The 15,942-nt window shown below is 24.7% G+C and overlaps 2 protein-coding genes across 5 annotated transcripts in view; both read left to right on the top strand.

The window, feature by feature from the left end:
* The first annotated feature begins 1,694 nt into the window (after positions 1-1,694).
* LOC134831113 (protein rhomboid) lies at positions 1,695-3,742 on the top strand. The gene is made up of 5 exons (XM_063844765.1): positions 1,695-1,983; positions 2,055-2,129; positions 2,969-3,128; positions 3,189-3,274; positions 3,329-3,742. The coding sequence occupies exons 1-5, from the start codon at positions 1,792-1,794 to the stop codon at positions 3,602-3,604; spliced, it is 789 nt and encodes a 262-aa protein (XP_063700835.1). The 5' UTR covers positions 1,695-1,791; the 3' UTR covers positions 3,605-3,742.
* Positions 3,743-4,885: 1,143 nt separating this feature from the next.
* Positions 4,886-15,942, top strand: part of LOC134830108 (protein numb) — a 34,105-nt gene continuing 23,048 nt past the window's right edge. The window contains exons 1-2 of one of the 4 annotated variants that reach the window (XM_063843481.1): positions 4,886-4,971; positions 7,475-7,780. The gene's annotated coding sequence lies outside the window, so the exon portion shown is untranslated. Of the gene's footprint in view, positions 4,972-5,391; positions 5,633-5,960; positions 6,088-7,316; positions 7,781-15,942 lie in introns of those variants that run through there. The other 3 variants (XM_063843483.1, XM_063843482.1, XM_063843480.1) reach the window with 3 other exon arrangements.

Genomic DNA, 15,942 nt, shown 5'->3' with positions numbered 1-15,942 from the left:
TTGTTGTTGTTCTGTTGTTATTCGGAGTTCGAGAACGGAATTTCGAAGCGAGTTAAGTTTGGGATTTTGAAATATTTTTTGTCGAATTTCGGTTAATTTCGACAACTTTACATTAGGCATATTTTAACATGAAAATTTAAAAAATATGTATTTTTTTTTAATTTTTAATGATAAATTATATTTCTAAATTAAATATAAATAAAAATTAATTATTTATAAATATACCTAAGGCCGCTCCAAATTTATTTCGAACTTTCGAAAATTCAAAAAAAAAAAAAATTTACTTTTTCATACAAAATGACAAATATTCAATGAATTTTTGACCGATGATCAATATTATCGTTGTTTTTAATGTATCTTCATTGATAATTTCTTATTCAAATTGATTTCAGAGCAATTCAACTAAAAAATTGAAAAATAATTTTTCACAAATAAAAATTTGAAAAAAATTTTTAAAACATCAGCTCACTGATTTTTGAAAAAATATTTTAGGAAATTTTTATATCAATTTTTCGCTAAAAAAAATTAATTTTTTTTTTTAAAATTTTTGATTTTTAACTTTTTTTTTAAATTAGCATTATTTTGATTGAAATTCAAAAAAAAAAAAATAAATAAAATTAAAAAAATAATTACTTTTATTAATTTTAAATAATTAATTCATAAATTTTCATATATTTATTAAATTTACCTAAATCAATTTTTAATCAAGGTTTTTTAATATTTTAAGATTTTTACAATTTTTCAATAATTTTTTAAAATAAATTTTATTTTTTTTTTGTTAAATTAGCATTATTGATTTATTCAAAAAAAAAAAAAATAATAATAAAAAATAAAAGTAAAAAATTAAAATAAAATTTTTAAATAAAATTATATTTTTTAATTTTTTGAATACCTGAATATTTTTGTGCGGCAATTTTTTAGATTACCTGAATGAAAATTTATTAAAATTTTCATTAATTTTTTTTAAATATATATATATATTTTTAAATAAATTTTCTATTCTATGGTATATTTCTTTTAAGATGTTTTTTTTTCATAAAATATAAATTATTGTTTATATATTTTTTAAAAAATATTTTATACATCAAAAAGAGAAAAACCTTTAATAATTTTATAGATTTTATTAAAAAAAAAAAAAAAAAAATTAAAAAATAATAAAATTTATCAAAAATAAAAAAATATAAAAAATAAAATAAAATAAAAAATTAATTTTTTAATATTTATTTTTTTTAATATATGTTTTTATTTCATACTTTTAAAAAAATACTTTATAGAGAATAAAGAAATGTAAAATTGAAAATTAAGTAGGTAGGAGAATAAAATGTTTGCTAAAAAAAAATTTCTTAATAACTTTTGTTGAAATAAAATATTTATAAAAATATTTTGTTTATTCTAATCTCATCGAAAAGTAAAGTGAAAAAAACAATCAATAATTAACTTTAATAACTTTGATAACTTGAATTGTTTAAATTTTCTCGGAAATCCTTTATCGCATTCTTTATTCCCATTTTTTTAAATTTTAATCTGATTTCAAATCAAAACTCACACAAAACGTTCCAACATAGAGCCGACGATAAACCTCATAATCGCACTCGCGTACCTACTCATTAAACTAGAACAATCACAGGTGTCTATACAAAGTCGTCGCTGATATCTAACAAACATATAATTATTAACTCGCATTTCAAACAAAGCCTCAGTTCTACAGAGACGAGTGACTAGAAAAGATATCAAAACACAAACAATTTTTTTAAACTAAATTTAAATTAAATAAAAAAGCTCAAAATAAAAATGAGGAAAGCCAGTGTGGTTTCGATGAATTCAATTTTTCATCATGTCGGATCAAATCCGATCATGGAAGAAAGTGACGAAGATGAATCCAGTGAGAAAAGCAGAAAATATGACATTGAACGTCAGATGTACCATCAAGAACGACCAAATATCGCACTGCCTTGGAGCATGATAATTTTGAGTTTTGTACAGGTGCGACCTTCACGTGTATTTGGCACAGCTGACTTGCTTTGTTTACTATGAAAAATGTGATTTAATTGCAGATCGGATTACACTTGGCTGTGAGCAAAAATGGATGGAGTGACGCGCTTGCATTTATTCCATCGGAGCGATATCAGGTGAATATTTTTTTTGCCGTTATGCGAAATTAATTTTAAAAAAATTGTCCGTGATGTCTGTCTGTCTGTTCGTAACGACGTGAAAATTTGCAATTTGCTAATTCAAGAAATGGCGCCGTCCAAATATCGAATTAATGGAATATGAAAAATCGATGAAAATTTAGAATTTAGAAGCTTTTCTTGAGAAATGGGAAAATTTAATTTTTAGAAAATCTTGGAAAATTTTGGAAAACTGGAAAATCTTGAAAAATTTTATGATTTGAAAATGTTTGTAGAGGTCTCTTAAGTTTTCTTGGGAAATTTCAGAAAATTTATGAAAAATTCGGAAAAACTTAAAAAAATTCACAATTTAAAAATAAATTAAATAAAGTTTTAAAAAGTTTTCTTGAAAATCTTGGAAATTTGGAAAATTTATGGAAATTTTGGAAAATTCATGAAAAATTCGAAATTTGTAGAAAATCGGAAAAACTTTTTGAAAATATTAGAAAAAATTTGTGAAAATTCATAAAAACTTGGAAAAATTCGTAAAAAATCGAAAATAAAAATTTAATAGATCACAATTGAATGTAAATGCGGTTAAGTTATTTTTTAAACGAAAAATATTTATCAATCCCGTTTTTTTGCGTTGAAAATTGAAACTGTGAATCACAAAAGGAAATTATTAACAAAAGATCAATGAAATATCGAGTGCGATGGTTTCTCGGAAATTAGATAAGACTCTTTTGATACGCAATTGTGGCTGGCTCGCCTTAACGAAAGAGAAAAATAAACTTTATCAGTCATGCGATAATGATAAGTTTTTATTTATTTTAATCTAAAACCAAAAATAAAACAAAAAGGTCTGGCGCTACGTCACTTACATGTTCGTTCACGTGGATGCCCTTCACTTGTTCTCGAATATCTTGCTGCAAATTATTGCCGGAACCATTTTGGAAGGCGATCAAGGGCATTTCCGAGTGTTGGCTGTATATTTTGGGGGAATCGTTGCAGGAGCGTTGGGTAAGTTTTGCATAAAAAATTTGATTTTAAAATAAAAAAAATATTTTTTTTAATTTTTAGGATGGTCTCATGCTGACTTATCAATCGTTGGATGTTCATCCGGATCATATGCCTTATTTTTTAGTCAGATACCTCAAGCTTTATTGGTAATTTTAATTTTTTCTTCGAAAAACTAATTTTTTATTAAATTTTCTCTTTAGAATCACTCGACAATCCCATATTTCAAAGCAAGAATATCGTGTCTGATGTTGGCAATCATCGCTGCGACTTTTTATGAAGGATACATGATCTTGTTTTCCGCGGATTTTTTGCACAAAGTTGCAATTTCGTCACATTTCTTTGGATGCATGGCTGGAATTATTGTTGGTTTTGTGATTTATCGCAAGAAACATGTCGTAATTCAGTATTCTTTCGCTTTTATACTTTTTTACGTGTTGATTCTGGCAATTGTTTACAACGTCTATAGAGTTGCTTGAAGATTTTGTGATAAAAAATATTAAGAATAATATTTACGTGAATTAAGTTATGTAAGAATCTGATAAAAATTTAATGTGAAAATAATTAGGTCATAAGAGAAATGAGATTAAAAATTGTATTAAAATAAAAAAAAAAGTTTTTAAAATTATTTAAAAAAAAATTAAAAAATTATTTTTTTTTCTAAAGTTAATTTTAATAATTTTTATGATTTAAATAATTATTTCAAAATGGAAAATTTCTTTTATGGATAACAAGAAAAGGTAAAATCCTATCGAATCTAAAGGATCAAGCAATTTAACAAAAGAACCATTTTTAATAGAATTTCCTAAAATTTTGTTCAACAATATTCAAAATTAAGAGGATTTTTTATTTTCATTTACAAAATTAAATATTTTTGACTCAAAATCTAAAAAAAACATAAAAAATATTCTAATCGTGGTTGATTTCAACAATTTTTTTTTATATAAAATTTGCTAAAAATTGGAGCTGAAAAAATTTAAAAAATTTTAAAATTTCAATAATTTTAATAAAATTAAAATTTTTTCAATAAAACTAAATTTAAAAATAAATTTCAATTTTTAAGGCTGAAGCTCAAGTTTAAAAATTAAAGTAGATTTTGTACTTTTTGAAGATAATTAAATAAATAAATAAAAAAATTTTTGAAAAAAGAAAAAATTTGAAAAATTTTAAGAAAAAATAAAAGTTGCTTTAAAAAAAATCTTATTTTAATTTGTGCAAATTTTGAATTATCGATATTGCCAAAATTACAAAATTTTTTGAGCTTAAAATTATTTAATTCGTTAAAAATTAAATTTCGTGATGTTTTACCTAATATTTTAATTTTTTAAATTAATTTTTTTAAATTTTTTAATTTTAATGTTATTTTTTAAATACAATTTTCTCTTGTTTTTAAGTTTTAATAGATTTTTTACTTGAAAAATTTCCCTGAAAATGTAAAATCAGCAAATTTATTTTTTTTAGGTCTTTTTAAGGAAAAATGTTCAATTTTATCTGACGCAATAAATTTAAGGCACAAAAATTTCGCATCCTTCATGAAAATTTGTGACCTCCTGATCCTAAAATGTATTTCCCAAAAAACATCGTTTCTCTCATAAATCCTCAATTCTCTCCTCCGAGCGATTTCTCCATAGCTGTGACACAAAAACACACGAAACCCCACACTGCCAGATCACCCTGTGCTGATAAACGATTTCCAAATGAGAATTGAGTTTGCGCATTGCTGTCAGGACTGTCAGTTGTTTTTGCCAACCACATCAAATCCGAATGTTTTCAAATTCCCGTGAAAAAAGGAAACAAAAGTGTCTTTTTCTGCATTCAGCAGCAACTCAAACGAAAAGTGAAACAGGTGCATTGAAGTTTTCCAAAAGTTTTCATTCAAAAATTTCCACACAAGTTTCTTCATTCATAGAAAACGACGAAAAAAAGCAATAATTCACGTATAGATTGAATTTAAAACAAACATACATTGTAACAAAATTTTCTCAAACAGAGTTTCTCTTTCTCTCAATATTTTTTTTTTATTTCATGTCGATTTCGTAGACATAGCGGTGATTTCTCATAATTATACGCGTTGGACCATATCGCGTGCGAGTATCATTGCCATGCCACCACGAAGAAACTCTCTTAAAAGAGTAGCAAGAGTGGAAAATATCGAATGTACGGCACACGTAGCGACTCCGATGTTTTGTGTCGAAGTAATTTTTACAATTCAAAGTAAATTTTAGTTTAGTTATAGGCATTTTGCGATAAACATTTCCGCGGTCTGACTCATTTTTCACTGGCAAATCCTCTAAAAATGTAAAAAAAAAGTTTTTTTAACATTAAAAAAAATTTTGAGAATAGAAAATAAATAAAAGTGAAAAAAAAGGTAAAGGTAACCGTACCTGACTAAGTAACGTGAGGAAGAACAATAATAAATAACAATACAAGGTGAACCAAAAATAAACTTTTTTGTGGTGAATTTTTCATTTGAATACAAAAAAAATTGTGAAAAGGATTAAATTAGGGTACAAAAAAGCAAAATTAAATTAAATATTTGATTGAAAGGTGACGGAAATTTCTTTCAGTGCGAAAAAAAAGTGTTCTAATGTCATGGCTGAATGACAAAAAGTGAATGTCCCCATACAAAGTTGTGTCATGTTACACAACAGTCTTAGCTATAGGGAAAAAAAAACTTTATTTTCCATGGAAGAATCAGTGCCATTGTCTGTAATTGAACTAAAAATGACCCAACTATAATTTGATTGCACATTCGTTTTAAGCGACACAAAATAGAAAAAAAAAACTTTTTTTTTTGTTGAGCAAGTGTGTTGTGTGTGAGTCGCCGCCCGCCCGCTTTCGTTCTCGATGGAGAACGGATGGTAGTGGCATGGTTTATGTAACAACCAGCAAAGAAGAACTTTGTTCAACAAAAAAAAAAAATTTATTTCGTGTTTGTGAAGAAAATCAGTGTAAAGTTATGGTAAATAATGGTGAATTATTTAACAGCGAGAGTTTCAAATTGCTCGATGCAATCAAAATGTTAAATAAAAACTCAATCGAACTTTGTTTTCGAAAAAAAAATGTACAACAAAGTTTTGTTTCGTGAATTTATGCCGAGTTTTTCATGTGCAAAATAAATGTTAAAAATTTGAAATTTGAAGAGTTGATTTTATATTTTATGGGTTTACCGATTTTTTTATGCTTACATAACTTTGCTGATTGGGTGGATACGCGTGTCTTTCGTAATTTTTTTTTAATTGTAAAATTAAATTTTTATAATTAAAAAAAAAAACAAAAACCAAAGAGTTTAAATATTTTTAAAATTTTTAATATTTTTTTTTTAATTAAATTCAATTTTAATATTTTTTTTTAAAATGATTTTTAAATTGAATTAAATTATAAAAATTAATTAAAAATTTGAATTAAATTAAATTTTTAAAATTTTTAATTTTTAAAATGATTTTTATTTAAATGATAAAAATTAATTTAAAAGTTAATTAAAAATTTGGCAAAAAAAGATCAGAATAAAGATTTTTATTAAATTTTTAAATTTTTTAATTTTTCACGTTCAGAATAAATTATCAACAATAATTAGTGCAGATAAAAATTTGGCAAAATAAATGGATTTGAAGTTTATTGCATTAACGGAAATTAACTTTTAATCTATAAATTTTTCCAAATTTTCACTAATTTTTGCTTTTTTTATCAGTTTATTGCTTATTTGTTTCATGCTATTAAATTAGATTATTAATATTTTTTTTTTTTTGAGAAATTTGAAAAATATTTTAAATATAAAAAAATTAAATATTAAAAATTAAAATATTAAACTATTAAAAATATTAAAAAATTAAATATTAATTTAAATAATTGAATAAATTTGATTTAAATTAAAATATTTAATTTTTTTTATTAATCTAAAAATTTTTAAAATTAAAATTAATTTTTAAATAATTTTATTATAACATATTTATTTTTAAATTATTTTCTTTAAAAAAAAATAATTAAAAATTATTTTGAAAGTTGAAATAAAAGTATGATTTTTAATGACTTTTAAATGAATTTTTTGAATTATTTTTTTTAATTATTTAATTCTTATTTAATTTCGTATTTCCTTGAATTAATTGTTAGAAAGTTTCAAAATTTTATTTAATTTTTTTTTAAATTTGCTATCAGATCATCTTTCTTTAATCGTTGTGGGTTCAAGTCACATCACGATTAACTAAAGATGTTCTTTTGAGGAAGTCACGAAATCCGCCCAACAATCTCCGGTTGGTTCATAATCCATCCTACAGGGTCTCCTACACATTTGATGTCACTTGCAAACAATTACAATAAAATATATCCCAAAATGTATTAAAATTTTGCAGCTAGATTTCATGTTGGACCAATCAAAACACGGGAAGGTTAAACAACAAAAAAAAAGAACAATAACAACAAAGTGAAACAGTGAACGAGCAGGTTGTGGTAGTTTAAAAATTGCCACATAAACCACTCACTTACACGAATGCACAAACGCTAAAGTGCGGCAATGGACTAAAACATCTAAATAAAATATTGTGCAAAAAACTTGTAAGCCTGAATAATAAAAGTGCATTGTAGCCTAGCCAAAAAATCAACAAGATATATTTGAATAAGTGAAACGTGCGCCATCAACATCAAATAAATATTTAAAGGTAAGTTCAATTGTCTAATTATTAGTTTTGCCTACATTTTACCGTCACAGTCGATTAATGAATGTTGTTGGGGGCTTTGATTCATCATGTGACACAGCAAGATGAAACAATAATAATTTTTTACAACATTTACTGTTAATAATGAAAAAGTAGCGTCATTGCTCGTTTGTTCTCCGAAGCTACGCGTGGCATGGCGTGACGTCTTGCGACATGTGAAATACAAAAAAAAAGTAAGGAACGTCTCGCGAGTCGAGTCGGTGTTTTGGATGCGTGGGTGATTCATATAATGAATTGTATAAATGAATGAATGAAAAGCACAAAAAAAAAGTTAAGTGAAACGATTCATAATAATATTAATGGAAACAACAAAGAGAACAAAAAAAAACTTATTTTGTTTCGTAAGAGATGCGTCACGATTTGATATTTTTTTTTGGTAATTTCGAGTGACACAAAAAAAAAGTTTGGGTGTCCTTTTGATTGGACAGATTGTTGATTAATTGATTTAATTGGTTTGAACCTTCTGAACTTTTTGTTTGATGTTTTTGAAGGCATTAATTAGGATTTAATTGGTTTATTTATTGATTGAAATTTAGTCGGATTTGATGCCATTAATTAATTTATTAATTAATTATTTAGGATTTTTGTTGCAAAAGATCGCTTTTTAGTTAATACTTGGTCTGTCTGTTGGATAAAAAAATAAGGAGAAAAAATAAGGAGTTCGTTTTGTTCAAGATATCAAACCAAAGAGAGCAGGAACAAGTACGATACTTCATTTATATAGGTAAAGTGACATTCAAGACATAATTGCGACTTGACTACATTTTTCCTGAAAAATAAAAAAAAAATTAAGTAATAAATTAAAAAAATTTATAAAAATAACTTACCTAACATTAAATTAAAAATTTTAAATTTAAATTTTACTTCATTTTTTTTTTTTAAATAATTAAATAAATAATTATAAAATTTATATTTTTAAAATATAAAATTTAATATAAAATTTTAATATTTTTTTTTAAATTTTTTTAAAATATAAAATTTTAATATTTTTTTTTTATTTTTTTTAAATATAAAATTTTAAATAAATAATTAAAAAAAAAAAATAAATTAAAATATCTAAAAAAAATTAATAATTTATCATAAGTAACTTACCTAAAGGCACTCAAGTTAAAATCCAAAACCAGAATTTTTTTTTAAAACTGATTATTCAATTTTCATCATTATCGTTGTTTTGCTTTGGTAAGCAGCTTATGAATAAAATTAATTAAAATTCATTTTCATTGAACATTTAAACGGCATCACAGCTAATTATTTAATGAATTATTGGAATCATATTATCCTTATTGATAAATTCAATTAATCCATTCAAACGACTTCCAAAGCATTTTTAATTCTTTATCAATATTTCATCCCAGAAATTTTCTTCCCACACTTCTCGAGTGTTTTTCTTTTGTAGTAAAGTTATCTACATCTTGAACTGTTTAATTGAATTTCCTTCAATTTAAATTTCTTCATGATATTCGTCAGAAAGCAACTTGACGCTTGATAATTTGTGAAGCACGAAGTTTGTTATCCGTCTGTCTCGGTAAAATTTTCTAACATGTTCGCACAAATTGATAACCTCATGCTAAATGTTGTAATGGGATTAAGTTAATAATGTGCGAAATTACGTGAAACTTGGTGTGTCGTGTTTCTTGTCTAACTAAGTCAAGACATTTGACGATTATTTTTTTAAAATGATGTCATCCAGAAAAAGTTTTTCCTTGGGCTATGAAAAATCCATGTCTCGCGGCATTTCTTAAGGGCTAAAATATTTGCGAGACATGAAAATTAAGTAAATTAGGTATGAACCAACAAATAGATTGGAGCAAGATTTAAAAATGTGAATTGGGTTGAAATTAAAATTGGTTGAACATGTAAATTAACTAGATTAGTTAAAAAATTTTACAGTGGGGCAAATTTTGAGAATGTGCATTGGGTTAGAATTTTAGAATGTGCATTAAAGTTTTGAAATGTGAATTGGATTAGGATCGGATTAGGATGTAAGAATTTGCTTTGGGGCAAAATTTTAGAATGTGCATTGGGGCAAAGTTTTAAAATGTGTATTAGGGCAAAATTAAAATGTTCATTGGGGCAATATTTTAGAATGTACATTGGGCAAATGGAAGTTACATCAAGAATGTACACTTTTCACCCCAATGCACATTCTAAGATTTTGCCCCAAAGCAAATTCTGACATCCTAACCCAATGCACATTTTAAAATAATGCCCCAATAAGTTTTTGCCCCAATGCATATTTTAAGTTTTTGTCCCAACGCACATTTTAAGTTTTTGCCCCAATGCATATTTTAAAGTTTCAACCCAATTCACACACCAACATTTCAAATCAATGCATAATTTCAAGTTTTAGCCCAATGCACATTCTCAAAATTTGCCCCAATGTAAAATCTGTTTTGTAACTTGGTACCTAATCTAGTTAATTTTCATGTCTCACTAATATTTTAGCTAACGAGACATGGATTTTTTATAATAAGAGTCGTGTGACATTAAAAAATATTACGTTTCAACATGCCAACTTTTTTGTTCAAGTAACGAGTAACGATAAGATATCATGAGCAATTTGGAGTTGTAATAAGATTTATAGCATCGTCGATCGATGGCAACCCACATTCGATAATGTTTATTTTTGCCATGACATTTGCTCTCGTTGCGTTGTTTCTCGATATGTTAACTAAACAATTTATCCAATAAATAAATGATGTTTGAACATTTTCACTCGTTTATCTCTGTCTCTCGCTCTACTGAGTCGATTTGATGTGCAATTTCCAGTTAGATAACATTTTCAAATCGATTTGTCTCCTCGCTGTAGTTCCATTTAATTAAAATGGATAATTTTTTCGCTCGTTGCGAATTTATTTATTTTGCAATTAGAATCCACTTTGTGTCTTATCGCCGCTTTGATAAAACTGAATGACCTGTTTTTTGTTCTAATTTACGCAATCCAGTAGTTTCTTGTGCAGTAATCCGTTGCTTCCGCTGGAAATTAATCAAGACAACAATCACTTCCTTCCCTAATGGATGTCCTTTCGCTTCGACAGTTGAACATTAAGTGATCTGCATTCTTCGTTCTGCGCACAAAGAAAAATATTTACCTTACCCACAGCGAATAAAAGAGTGAATGACGCGAAGTCAAAGGAATGTTTACTGGATTCTCTGCATGACTGCGTTTTTAACGGTCCTTTTGTTCAGTTACGCTGCTGTGTACGTGAAATTCCCATCGTATCGTTTCACGTCTTTTCCATCTTCGTCATAAAATATTTTTCTTCGTACGTTTATATGTCGAATTCATAAAAAGCCACTACTTTTGCAATTACATATCGTATCACGTCTTTCTTTGGGTGCACGTTGCATGGGACTTTCTTGGCTACGACGGAATATTTACACATAAGGGAGTTGAAAAGGTTAAGGTTGAACAATTGTGTATGTGGCGTGCGTTGTGTGTTAGTAGAAGGGTCTTTAGATAGAAGAGAAGAAAAAAAATATACAAAATAATTTGTAACTGAAATTCCCACAGTCAATCAAAAAATCCCACGCTACCCAATTAAATGTAATTGAATATTCATCAAAAAAGTGCCCTAAATATTTTTAACGCGAAACTCATAAAATTTTTTTCTCAAATTTTTTTCCGTGTGTGCTTGATTATCACTCGTGAATCGGATGTTCTGACATGAAATTGCCTGTGATGTATCACAATTTTCAATTTTTATTTTGTGCATGTCATCTAACGATGTCGTCATCGATACATGAAAAATTGATAAATTTTGATATCTACAGTGTGAACTAATTTTTGATCGAAAATAAAAGAAAATTAATTGAATAATTAAAAAAAAATTAAATAATAATAAAATAATTTTTAAAATAATTTTAAATAATTATTTAATATTTATTTAATAAAATAAAAAATTTTTTTAATAATTGAATTTTATTTAAATTTAATTGATTTTTAATTATTTTTAATAAGTAAATTTTTAAGGGTTTACAAAAATTAAATAAATAAAAAAAAATAATTAAATTGAAAAATCTACTTTTAAATAAAATTATTTTAAAATAAATTCTAAATAATTACTCAAAATAATAATTTTTAATAAATTTTAAATTATTTTAATAATTTTTTAATTAATAAATATTTATTTAAAAAAATAATTAAAATAAATTTTTACGGGTTAGAAAAATAATATTATTTAAAAAATAAATTAAATTAACAAATAATTTTTATTTATTTCCCAAATAAAAAAATATATTTTTTTAAATAAAATATAATTTTAAAAATAAAAAAATCGTGAAATTAAATTAATTTAAAATTTAAAATAATTATAAAAATAATTTAATTTAAATTTTTAAATAGTAATTATTAAAAAAATAAAATCGATCATAAAATCCCCTTCAGAGCATTTTTTTTTAATTCCTCATAACAATTTTTCTCTTTTGCACATTTTGATGCGATTTTTCGCACCAAATAATTTCATGCCCCTTGTTTTTTTATTGCCATAAACATTTCTCTCCTCTTCTTTTTTCGTCATATAATTTGCCGTACACAAATTTATGTCCCAATTAATATACCATTTGCTATACTTATCATAATATTAATAACCGCGTACATGAATGGAGGGTACGTTGCATTATTATTTGTATTTGTTTGCATCAAGTAGTGCATCTCGCTGTCGTTCACGAAAAAAAAACACGGAACAAGAACGAAAAGAGGGAGGAGCTGATCGTGGGAATTCTGATATTAATACATAATTTATGTATTAAATGTATGAAAGTTTTTATTATTTGAATAAATGTTTGCTGTGCGTGCTGATTATAATGATCGCCGTTCGGTTCAATGGGAAGTAATTCGGATGTGTGTAAAAATAAATAAAATTTAAATATTTATTTTTTGTATTTAATAATAAAAATGTTAAGAAAGTTACCTAAAGAGAATGATGAGAAAAATAACTTTTGAACTTTTTTGTTGTAACTAATTTAATGCAAATTTTATGCTGAATTAAAGTTATGTAAATATAAATTCTTGACTTTTGTTAAAGGGAACTTACATGATTTATTAAAAAAAAACATTTAAATAAATTAAATTAAATAATTATATAATTCAATAAAATTAAAATTAAAATAAATCAAAGTAATTTAATAACTATTTCATTTAATTAATTAACAATTAAGTTTTTTAATTAATTAAGATTTTTAAATAAATTTAAATTAATTTATAAATTAAGAATTTTAAATTAATTAATTTGTAAATATCTAATGTTCAAAATTAGTAAAAATTATTTTTTTTAAATAATTTAAAATATTTTTCATTTACAAAAAATATTAAATTAAAAAAAAATATATTTAATTAAATAAAATTTAAAAAAAATTAAATTAAATTTAATTAAAATTTAAAATTAAATTAATAATTAATTGATTAATTAAATTTAATAATATTTAATGAATTTTTAATAATAATAAATTTTTTTAATTTTCTATTTGGTTAATAAAATATTAAAATAAATAAATAAATTAAATATTAAGCAAAAAAAAAATTAATAAAAAAATAAAATAAATATTTAATTAAATAAAAATTTTACAAATAAATATTAAATTATTTTCGTAGAAAAAAAAATTAAAATAAAATTATTTATTTCTGCGAATGGCAAATAAAAAGTAACAAAAAAATCAAACGATCCGTAACGTCTTTTCTCACAACAATTTTCACTTATTTACAAACAACCTTAACCTTTTGCTTAATTTTTCTTATGAATTCTCATTATTTCTACCTGTTCATCTCCCGCGATCATAACCTATCCCATGAATCATCTTTCCGTACATTCCTCCATATACATATAGTCAGAACATTAACACAGTATGTAAATATAATTTTTCACACACCAATTTAAACCATAATAATTCCAAACAAACACAAAAAGCATAAAAAAAACGAAAGAATCATCATCATTATCGCATCTCTTAAATCATTTTGTATCATCCGTACACCAAATGCTACAATAATAGTCTAATTGAAACGCCAATTGACTGAATTGTATACCTTTTTAAATTTTCAGAGGACTCGTGCCCCACTCTCTGTGTCTCTCTCGGTACAACGCACGACGATAAAGATTCCCATTCGTATGTCATGCACAATTGTCGTACTGTTGAAGATTCACTCTGTGTGCTGTTATGCGGTGCGGATCGTTAATTTCTCACACACAAAAAAAAAGTTCTTGTGAGAACCGAGTAAAGTTTCTTTGGGAAAATAAAATTTCGTGGGTATGTGAAAATTTTTTTCGTTCGATTTGTATGAAATTGTTATGACCATTTAATCATTATCGCATGCAGAACGTATTTGGCTCGGGAGAGAGTCGTTGCATATCTTAATCATCGACGTCGTCGTCGGCGTTCATAGTTTGCATTTGACGTGTGTGTCGTGTTGTTGACGAAACAACGGCAGAGAAGGAAGTACCGGCGTGTGCAGTGTGTGCGCGCAATAAAATCAAGGATATCAGTGCGTGGGTTATGTATTTGGCGGTAATCCCTTTTTTTTTCGAACAAATCCCGAAGTAACGTACGTTCGTGCACGTGTGACATTTTGTTGTGTGACAAAAGTGATTTTGGTTGGTACTTTCTTTATCGTTAAACGGTTGTTTTAATGATATTTAGTGCAATTTCATGGAAATTTGAGCATAATTGATGGGTTTTAGGTGAAAATCTGTCAGTGACTTGTGGTTAGCACATAAAAATTGGTATCAATTTTCATCAAAAGGGGTTTCGGATTTTATATTTCTTGAAAGAGTGATTTAAGTGCCTCTGGGAATTAATTTAATGTCTTGAGGGATGAAAATTATTCTAATAAATTTATTATTTTTATTCTATATAAATTAAATTTTTTTTTTATTTAATTTTTTTTTAGGCTGTTTTCGATATTTAATGAAATGATTTATTTAAAAAAAATATAATAAAAAAATTTTTATTTATTATTTATTTATAATTAAAAATTAATTTTTAAAATTTAATTTTTAATTTCTTTAAAAATTAATTTAATTATACTTTTATTTATTTATTAAAAAATATTTAAATTTATTTATTAAAAAATTAATTAAATTATTTTTTTTATTTAAATTAATTAAATTATATTTATTTATTATTTATTTAAAATTAATTTTTAATTTTTTTTTAAATTAAATAAATTAAATTATTTTTTTTAAATTTTTTTAAATTTATTATAAATGATATAAAAAAAATTAAAATTTATTGAAAACACATAAAACAAAAATTATTTATTATTTAAAAAAGACAAAAATCCATTAAAATAAAAAAAAATTAAATTAAAAAATAATTTAATTAATTTTAATTTTTTTTAATTAATTAATTAAATTCCTTTATAAAAATAATTTAAATTAAATTTTAAAATAATTTTTTTCTTCAAATTAATTTAATAAATCTTGAAATTATTTTTTTAAATAAATTTTTTCTCTTTACTTTTAAAGAATTAAATAAAAATCATTTAAAAATGAAGAAAAAAAAATCTTTATTTTTTCGCGTCTCTAATGAGCTTGAACTTTAACAAAAATTCCATCTAAAAAAATTTTTGAGCAATTTATCAAAGCCATTAATGCATTAAGGTCACAAAAATTCCACTTTAGTGGATTTGTCATGTCACTCTAACACTAAAATCTAAAGAATTTTTACCCAAAAAAAAGCATGATAAATTAAAAAGAATACAATATAAAAATTTCTCTCTCATTCACACACCGTACACACGATTTCTCCCATTCCCACAAGAAAAACTTAAAAAATAAAAATTCTCATGAGAAATAGTTTTGTTGAATACAAATTCACGAGTGATACATAATGATGATCATGTAAAATATTTTTTTTATTATTATTTTTCTTCTTCAAGTGCTTTTTAAACACGAGTCTTAACACCGGCAGACACACCGTCGTCGTCGTCGTCGACATACAAAAGGTCGTTCCGCCAATTGATCAAATATCACAGCTAATAATCTGTTAATTTTGTGCAAAGTCACATCATTCGCAGCGTATGTGTCGCGCTGTCACTTGCAACGTTACACGGAAGGATATGAAAAGTTCGTGCACCTCCCTCAACATATTCCGTGCATTTACTGCCT

Source organism: Culicoides brevitarsis, chromosome 2 (assembly GCF_036172545.1).
Source record: "Culicoides brevitarsis isolate CSIRO-B50_1 chromosome 2, AGI_CSIRO_Cbre_v1, whole genome shotgun sequence".
Lineage (NCBI taxonomy): Eukaryota > Metazoa > Arthropoda > Insecta > Diptera > Ceratopogonidae > Culicoides > Culicoides brevitarsis.
Note: the sequence above shows the minus strand (reverse complement) of the source record. Positions and strands in the feature narration are given on the sequence as shown.